General features: G+C 45.3%; 1 protein-coding gene across 1 annotated transcript; it reads right to left on the minus strand.

Moving 5' to 3' along the window:
* Positions 1 to 301: 301 nt before the first annotated feature.
* On the minus strand, positions 302 to 1,342 carry CCR75_009715 (uncharacterized protein; the record flags this gene model as incomplete). The annotated part of the gene is made up of 1 exon (XM_067967754.1): positions 302 to 1,342. One exon carries the CDS (start codon positions 1,340 to 1,342, stop codon positions 302 to 304), a length of 1,041 nt encoding a protein of 346 aa, XP_067815990.1.
* Between the last annotated feature and the right edge of the window lie 8,817 nt (positions 1,343 to 10,159).

A 10,159-nucleotide genomic window follows, 5' to 3' on the forward strand; every position in this document is an offset into this window, starting at 1 on the left:
GGTACGGAAACAACGGACTGCCAACATTCTACTGGAAGTGGGAGAGATTGGAGAGGTGCACGCGATGGAGGACTAGGCTTCACCCGTTGACATGCCTCGCAAAGATCGAGATGTACTTGCGCACGAACTGATACTGGCGGGGCCAATATAAGTCGCGACTTACTGTAAGGTAAGTCTTATCACGTCCACAATGTCCACTTGTTGGTGCATCGTGACAGTCATACATGACGCGCAAGCGCAAATCGTTGTGAGTTGGGACGACGACACATGGGGTGTCTCCGGTAACGGCTGTTTAATACAATTAGCCGTTACGTGTTGTGTGTCGATCAGATGACGATCGATATAAAGCCGGTAGATCTTTATAAGATTTATCGGATGGATTCCTTAAATGATCCATCAAACATAGAAGGTCCTTATCTTCTTTGTATGCTTTCTTTATGTCATCAACTAAGGTTGATGACGGAACACTCGTAGTGAGTGTTGCAACAGTAAGATCACTTTCACTGTTGGGGTGCACTGCTGACTCGAAATCGGGTCGGCGTGATAACGCATCAGCGAAGACATTAAGCCGTCCTGGTTTATATTCGACGGAGAAGTTATACTCCGCGAAGAAAGACAGCCACCTCGCCATTCTTTGCGAGAGGTGTGGGCTATTTACGGCCGTGCGTAATGACACATGGTCCGTATATACGATAAATGGTCTATCTCCTTTGAGGAAGACCCTAAATTTAGCCAATGAATATTTCATGGCAAGGAGTTCCTTGTCATGCACTGGATAATTGCGTTCAGCTGGTTGCAGCTGACGCGATTGGTAACAGACGACGCGCTCCGCGCCATCTGTATCGTATTGCATTAACGCACAGCCGATTGCGAAATCGCTGGCGTCACAGACCACATGGAATGGTCTGTCTTGATCCGCAATCGCCAATATGGGCGATTGCATCAAGCTTTGCTTGATTCCTTCAAATGAACGCTGACAATCAGCGTTCCATAACCATTTCTCGTCTTTTTCAAGAGACGAGAGAGATGAACTGTCATCTCTGCATAATTGCGAGAGTACTTGTGCAAGTGCGCCGCTATAAACAAAGGAACCTTTTAAGACCCTTGACGTCGACTGGAACTGGCCAGTCGGTGATTGCTTTGATCTTTTCGGGATCAGGGCGTACGCCGCGTTTACCAACGATGCATCCAAGAAGTGGTATTTCGCTTGCAGCGAATATACACTTCTTGAGATTTGCATACAACTTATGCTTTCGCATAAGTGTAAGAACCTGACGAACGTGAGTTTTATGAACTTCCACGTCCGTCTTACCGTCCATGGCCCGGCTATGGACGAATACATCGTCGAAATAACTCGGTGCGAAATCCCGCACCGGTCTCAACAGATTTGTTACACATCTGTTGAATGTTGCAGGGGCGTTACTAAGCCCCTGAGGCATCACTAGCCATTCCCAGAGCATACCACTGGGGGTGCTCACTGCTGTGTACGGGATGTCCCGCTCACGCATAAGGATTTGATAGAACCCATCCATCAGATCCATAGAAGAAAAGATAGTACTCTTAGACATACCGTCTATGATTACGTCTTTTCTCGGTATCGGCGTTTGAGCCGGTATCGTTGCAGCATTCAGTTTATTGAATGCGTGCACTATCCGCCACCCTCCTGTGGCCTTTCGCACACCCAGAGCAACGTCAAGAAAATTTGCAATCTCTTGACGAAAGTTGCTCCAGCCACACAGTCATTATGTGTCTGCACCTGGCGATGAGGTATCCCTCATCACCTTGAAGTTAAAAGTGACAATGATTTGTCACATAGAGCTCTCGTGGACTGTGAGGCGTCGAATAACTTTATTTATCGCCAGTCGCTAGAGGGGCGTAGGCTCAATATTCTGAGTGCGACATCCTTTAACGAAGATGGCGGTGCGTCTAGCGACAGGCGCATCGATAACAGTAATGAAACGCGTAGTGAGATTTGACTACACGTTAGAAGATTTACAGTATGATGCTGATTTCATCGTACTGGATTTGGATGACAATTTGATGTCATCGTAGGTTTTCCTTGGCTCAGAAAGTATGAGCCAAGAATCAGCTGGCAGCATCGATCCGTAAAGATGCCTGCCACTTGTTCATAAGATGGCCATCTGATTAACGTCATGAACGTCCACAAGCGTGTGTATGTACTACGAGTGAGTGCGATGGCCTCACTGGTGGTACGGTCGTTAGTACAACTGCACAAGATCACAGTGTGATTACCAATCACAGTGTGGAGTCATCTGCCGGCGGCTGTGTTATTGCACAGGCAGCGCCGAAGGTCCACCACTCGAAGAGGTCGAGTGGATTGAGACATGAATGTACGCCTAGCGGGCGACATCCAAGGAAGATACAGGTTGTCCAAAAGGGACAACACGATGACCCTAGGTCGAGTAGAGAGTTGACCGTAGAGGACCCGACTGTGATTGCGCAATCACAGTCGGAAGGCGTTGAGAGAATAAGTCCCCACGTATATACATAAGGAGAAAGGTCCTCAAATAGTTAATGCTAAAGTGACTTGACTTAGCATCCCGAGTGATTAATCCCCCGGCAGCCTGTGGAAATAGGATCCCAGGAAGAAACGGAGAAATTGAATGTCTTGGTTGATGACATATCAAGAGTAGGCGCTTATGCTCTTAATCTGTATGCGCCTCCGACGTTAACTTCGGAGATAACTCAATTACCAACCCTAGATCCTAAACGCTTCTTGAAGATCTGCATAGTGGAAGAATCAAGCAGATCTGCGTACTCGTCACAGAGAACGAATACGTAACCGATGTTCGGTCAGTGGTAATTTTGCAGAAAACGAACGGATTCTCAGCAGCTCATCGATGGACGAAAGTGTCCTGGATTTAGAGATATCCTACTCAATCCTGGGAGTCACTTAAACAAATCCTTTATACAAAGATTTAGTTAGATTTAGGGATGTATTCCCTGAAGTAGTTACATGCGAGTTGCCTAAGGATAAAGGCACTCGACATGAAATCGAGCTCAAAGCGGGCTCGAAGTACTATATCATGAAGCAGTGACCACTGCCTCGTGAACGAGTACTTGCGATCGATAAATTCTGTATCGATCGATTAAACTCAGGCCATGTAAGAAAGTCAACCTCCCCATATAGCTCTCTGACCTGGAATAGCGGCCCGCCCCTACTGACCCCGACCGTTTTTTAGATATAAAAAATATAGTCATTAGTTCTGATTTTATTTAAGGGAAAGGCGAAATGAGCTTTTCGGCGGTCCGCCTCGCTGTTGCGATTTCGCAATAACGTCAGACTCGCTACCGTTCACCTTTTTGGCATTCTGTCCATAATTACGTTTAGCACTTCTCGGTACTGGGCGTGAGGCACTGCACTCATGAGCGTAGTGACCTAAATTTTGACAGCGATTGCATCTCCGCAATCGCGTAGTGTTCGAAAAGCGAGGTCTCTCGCTTACGACGTAAGAGAGGTCCATAGGTTCTCGACCTCCAAGCTCTTGTCGTCTCGGAGGACTATACGATGACAAATTAGCTTGAGCCTGTTTCAAACTAAAGTCTTCCTGTTCCGCAACGGATACTGCTTCTTCCAGCGTATCCAGTTCCAAGTGGAACCGGTAAATCTTTACGGGACCATCCGTAAGACCTTGCATGAACACCGTAATCAACGTGCATTCATGAACTGGGTTGTTCGTGATACAACTCGCTAAGAGTCGGATATGATGGGCATAAGCGTGAACATCACGCTTGCCTTGCTTGAGTTTCAAAATTTCTGTTCGAGCTCTGTACTCAGCTATAGGCGGTTCAAACTTCTGTTTGAGCCGGCCTTTAAAAGCCTCTAGCGAGCCAAAATACATATGGGTGCGCAACTTGAGGCCTAGTGCTCAAGTTTTGGCACGACCTGATATATTCGATTGAGCAAATGCGACTTGCATTTGCTAGCCGACGATGTGACGAGCCTTAATGACGTCAAATTCGACGAATCACCTTAAAAGGGAGTCCTCTTCGACTCCCTATACATAGAGATGTCTATCTTTAAGGTTCCCGGACGACGCGTATGCGTCATCCCAGGTACAGGGGTCTGTACCTGTTGTAACCTCAACAGTTCTGCCTGTTGAGAGCCTTGCTGATTCAGCAAGGCTACCTTCTCCTTCATCTCGTCAAGTTCATCTTGTATGAACTTGACGATGGCTGAATGGAGGCCATCTCTGTCCAAATTGGACAGCATCGCCAAGATGGCATCGTTTCCTACGGCCGAACTCATTCGTTCGACCGCACTCCTTTCTATGTCACTTAGAAAGAAGTAGCTATCTCGCGAAGCGTGATGCATATTTCCATTATCATCTGACATGGCCATGTTAGATGATAGAGCTGTGGTCCTTAAACGGACTACGAAGTGCTACCAGGTGTAACGGGGCACTACGACTTGTACTGCTTCAGTACAAGTCCACTTTGCACTGCTTCAGTGCAAATGGTGCCACACGTCACTTCACGTACACAAGTAGTAGCAGAGGAAGACTCACTTTATAACACTTTAAAGAGGGATAAAAATAAATTTATATAATTAAATTCTTCTGTGGTCGGAAGATCCTGAAAACCGCGACGAGCTGACGACAGCTCATCATGAAGAGTGTGATACTTCCGTTCGTACTCCAAAATTGTTTACGCAGTCTTCGAACGGTCTTCCAACCGTTCGATACGGTGAACCTGCACCATCTGCTCCAACGAGCGACGCTTACCGCGCTTCTGTTCAAGACCTCCTCCATTACATGTAGGTAGTGGTCGAGATTGTCGAACTTCACCTCTAGATCCGACACACATGTCTGGATCTAATTTTCCCTCCTCCACCACAACCATTGGTTGATTTTCACGAAAGTCAACGTTTCCTTGTGGAACGTATTCTAAACCACCGTGATGAGGAACTGATTCAGTTGAATTCTTGCACCGGTTGGAGTTCGCTTCTTAAACTTAACGCGGATCGCGTTAAGTTTATGAAGCCAGGCTTCGCGTCCAATGTCTTTGACATTGCAAAAAAACATTCCAGGCCTGCATAAGCGAGACTTTATCTCGCTTATTGTTGCCACTATACCATCGATGCTTAAGAAAGTATCGAGATACAAATCTTCCTCAGCGCGAAAGTTCTTCGCGCTGGGATCAAGGCCATGTTGCTTTGTTGCAATAAATAAGAGATATTTATTGTGAGGAGTAGTCTCTCCAGACAAGCTATTAATTAGCCGTTTGGGCAAAAGCCACGGCTTCTTTTCAGGGGCAAGACGAGACAGTTAGGTGTCTACGCTCCCCTGAGTGGTACCCCCTGAAGCAGGGGTAACACAAGAACTTTTATGACGATGGCTTAGGCCATCATCATCACCACGCACAGAAATATGTGAGGTTGACGGCACAGGAGACGGTGCTGGCGATGAGGAATCATCCTCAGCGTCAGAACCAAACATGCTATAGCGAATGCATTTAGCATGTTTATAGAGATTGAGCCCCCTCATTTGAAGTCTCGTTGTCAGCCGCCTGACGACGATCAGGCGACTGTTCTGCTCTCCCCGAGTCGGCCATTTCGTCCAACTCGCATTCATAGTCGACCTCCAAAGAGGGGTCGCACTCACGTGGTGACTCACCACGTGCACCCAAAACATGTAGTATTGCAGGAGAAGAAGATACTACGGCAGACGAAACTCTGCCGTAAGAGACAATAATGCGCCACCCGCGGCTGCATGTACCGTAGCCGAAGGCGCCGCACAATCCCATACCGCATGGACTCGTTAATTATGCGAAAAACATAAAAAATGATGGTTCTGACCAATCAACATCGTTTTCAATTAAGTGGTCTTAAAGTGACCACTGTGTTTAATGGTAGTCAGAGTGATTGTTGTTTAAGGAAGGGGTGATGTAACGGGGTGTATCGTTACATGAAATTAACACTTAAGGGCTGTTAATTAATATATTATCTAAAAGGTAGAGAATATTTGGAGAATTTTTCTTTATATAGTAATTTCGGAAAGCTGATCCATTGAAATATATGGGCAATTATATCTACTTGCTCCGCGGTCCAGTCAGCACTGGACGCACGCAATGAGAGAGACAGATAAGACTTTATTACATGTATTGTATTAGTATGTAATTAAGTTAGTATTAATTAGATAGAAACAGAGGAACTTAATTATATTAAAACAGTTTTATTTTAGCCCTCTCTAAAGCAAGTGTTTTAAAGAGAGTCTTCCTCTGCACGTACTAGTGTACGTGAAGTGACGTAAGGCACCACTCGCACCGAAACAGTGCGAAGTGGACTTGTACTGAAGCATTACAAGTCGGCAGTGCCCCGTTTCACCCACAAGCAATCCCGCCACGTCAGCATTCTTTATTGTCAACCCTCTGTCCAAGATTTTCTGTAAAGTGCTTTATATTTTTTTTGATGAGCTCTGGCACTTTACACAAATGGCGCGAAGCCTTTGTCGAGTTTCAGCTTTCATTGCTGCCTTGTTCCCATATAACCGGTTTAATTGCTTATTTGTAAGCACTCTCACGACATGTCGTGACCACAGTCCCGCACTGCTAATCTCCACATTCAAAACGATGCATGAGGGAAAAGCGTCGTTTATGGACGTGCTGCACGATGGTGCCCACTCCATGGCTCTACCTCCAAGTTTGGAAATGGCCATAGCTACCTTTTGCCGTTCTGTTAAGAACAAGGCAGAATTAATGGACATTTCCATCTGCTTAATCTAAAAAGGGAGATTGTCAACCTCTTTCCCCTCAAATGTTTTCACATTTACAGTTAAAGGGCGAGCTTTCGGCTCTGAGTCAGGTACAGAGATGTACGGGTTGGCATGGATGCCGCTAAATGGTCCTGTACCTGACCGATCAGGGAGGCTTCGTACCGCATAAAGGCTTCAAGCCTCGCATGCAGGACCTCTGGTCCCTGGGAGGTAATCAATTCCACGTGTTCAAGCCCAAATAAGGTTTTGAGCTTGTCATAAGCGGCGCGTTGCGTTTCTGACAATTCTGGAACCTCTTCCATTTTCGTGAGGGATAAGTCTTTAAAATACTCAGGCGTAGATTGACTACGAGAGCTACCAGATGAAGCGGAGCTATCTCGCTCCTACAGTCAGAGGAAGACTTTCAGACTCATAGAGTCACTTAGTTCTATTGAACTAATGGGTTTAACAACTCAGGGTGTCCTACAAGCTATTAAAGTGAAAAGAATCCTAGTTTCTTGCAACTTTGAGGCCTTCAGCCTAACCAAGTGGCAACAAATGCCCAAGAGAATATACCTTAGAAAGGCTTCTTTCTCTTACAGATCAATGCGCAAGCCTTAGGAAGGCACTTAACGCTTTAAGAGCAAAAGGGGAACTGCATTTTATTAAATTATATAAATCTTAAAACCTTAAAACCTTATCCTAGCTAATTTAATATAGATTTTGGCCGCCAGATTTATATCTGGCGGCGAACACAATTGTTACCCATAATAAATGGGATTAAGTAACTAACTATTTTAAAATTAGATAAAAGGGTATTTTACCCATAAAGTAAATGTATCATAACAACGGTTCTCCAGCCGATGTGGGCCCCATTACACCACTCGCACTGAAGCAGTACGAAGTGGACTTGTACTGAAGCAGTACAAGTCGGCAGTGCCCCGTTACACGATGAGAATTGGATATTACAAGCACCAGGCACTAATCGATGCGTCGATTTTCTGGCATCCAGATTCCAGCTGATACCAAACGATTTAATTTTCTGAGCAAAATTGCTTTCCTTAGCGTCAAAAAAATTGAATGGTATCGATGTACTTCAAAGCAAGATGTAAAGAATCGACATGATTCCAGTGAGCTCGATCTCCGCTCTGCCACATTAACTTTTTGAGCGCAATGTCCGCTAACACCCGTGTATGGTATGAGTAACGAAGCACTACGACTTGTACTGCTTCACTACAAGTCCACTTCGCACTGCTTCAGTTGCGTGTGGTGCCTTACGTTATTTCACGTACACTAGTACGTGCAGAGGAAGACTTCTCTTTAAGGTAACTAGCTTAAAAAGGGTAAAATGAAAACTGTATTGATATAATTAAGCATCTCTTCTTTCTATCTGTTAACTCTAACTTAATTATAAACTAATAGTAAACATGCAACGGAATTCTTATCTTATCTTATCTGTCTCTCTCTTTTTGTTTACGTTTACAGCTGATTAGTTTGCGGAATAAATAGAAACAACGGCTTATACCTCTTTATGTATAAGATTTCCAAGCATTACTATATAAAGTAATATTCTCCAGATATTATCTACCTTTTAGATAATATATTAATTATCAACCTTTAAGTGTTAATTTCATGTAGCGATACACCCCGTTACATCACCCCTCCCTTAAATGACAATCACTCTGACTGTAATTGGATGGAGTTGTCACTATGTGACCATTTAATTTTAAATGATGTTAATTGGTCAGAACCATCATTTTAAATTCAATCGCATGAAGAACAAATCCATGCGGAGTGCTGGTAGTGCGGCGCCTTCGGTTGCGGTTCATGCTGCCGCGGGTGCTGCACTATGTCTCTTGCGGCAGACGGAACGTCTGCCGTAGTATCTTCCACTTGCACAACACTAGATGTTGCGAGTGCACGTGGTGATTCACCACGTGAATTTGACCCATCTTTGGAAGTCGACTACGAATGCGAGTCGGACATAATGGCCGACTCAGGGAGAACGTGAATTTGACCCATCTTTGGAGGTCGACTACGAATGCGAGTCGGACGAAATGGCCGACTCAGGGAACAGTTGCCTGATAGACGTCAGGCGGCTGACTATGAGCCTTCGAATGAGAGGGCTCATTCTGATAGAGAGTAAATAGTTTATTTGGACCCGACGATGAGGATGATCCCCCATCGCCCGTTCGATCTCCTATACGGTCACCTGCAAGTGTTTCTGTGCAAGGCGATGACGATGGCGTAAGCCATCGCAAGAAAAGTTCTTGTGGTACTTCTGCTTCAGTGGATACCACTCAGGGGAGTGCAGACAATAAAATGTCTTATCTCGCCCCGGAAAAGAAGCCATGGCTTTTACTCGAACGACTAACCAATAGCTTGCCTGGAGAGACTGTTCCTCACAAATAATATCCCTTTTTGCAACAAAGCTGTATGGCCTTGATCCCAACGCGAAGAAATTTCGAACTCAGGAAGATTTTTATCTCGATGCTTTTTTCAAGCAGCAATGGTATAGTGGAAACAATAAGCGAGATAAAGTCTCGCTTTTGCAAGCGAGAGTAGCACTAGATCATTAATTTTAAATGAATGAACATTTGCTCTTCCATATTTGTCTGCATTCCATTTCTGTCGGTCCACTGCGTCAGCAATGGAATCCTGAACGAAACGGATCATTGATTCTCGAGTTAGCAGAATTTTTCTGCTAACTCATTTTTTGTCGATTTCAGAACGCTTTGTGCGCACTGCCGTGAGATCTTTCTCATCTTGTATATACATCACTCGCGTCGCTGTTAACTTCAACGCGGGATGAGCATCAGCCAGAAGTGGTTTTGCTCGTGCGAGTCCCCCCCCTGAACTAGAGGATCCCACTAATTGGGTGGGTATGCGAGGATGGCGTAAGCAATTCACAAAGAACGGTATATGCGTCCTAGACGCATGCACCGAATTAATGATGGCGAATTCGACCATCGGTAAAAACTCGCTCCAAATCGGATACGATTGGGCGTAACCTCGAGTATCGCTTCGAGGACGCGATTTACGCTTTCTGTTTGACAATACGTTTCTGGGTGATCGGATGTTGACACCGTCAGTCGTGTTCCGAGAGATCGGAACGCAGATTGCCAGAACTCAGCCGTGAACCGTGAGTCTCTATCCGAGACTAGTTCACTGGGTAGACCGTGGAGTTTGAATACCGTGTAGATAAAAAATATGGCACAGCCCGGAGCCGTGATCACCTCTGATACTGCAGCAAGATGTACCATCTTGCTGAATCTGTCTACCAGAACAAGGATTCTATTGTTGTTGGGATTGGCTTTGGGAATTCCGAAGACGAAGTCCATAGATACGGACTGCCAACATTCTACTAGAAGTGGGAGAGATTGGAAAGGTGCACGCGATGGAGGACTAGGCTTCACCCGTTGACATGCCTCGCAAAGATCGAATGT

Source organism: Bremia lactucae, linkage group LG7, assembly GCF_004359215.1.
Source record: "Bremia lactucae strain SF5 linkage group LG7, whole genome shotgun sequence".
Taxonomy (NCBI): domain Eukaryota; phylum Oomycota; class Peronosporomycetes; order Peronosporales; family Peronosporaceae; genus Bremia; species Bremia lactucae.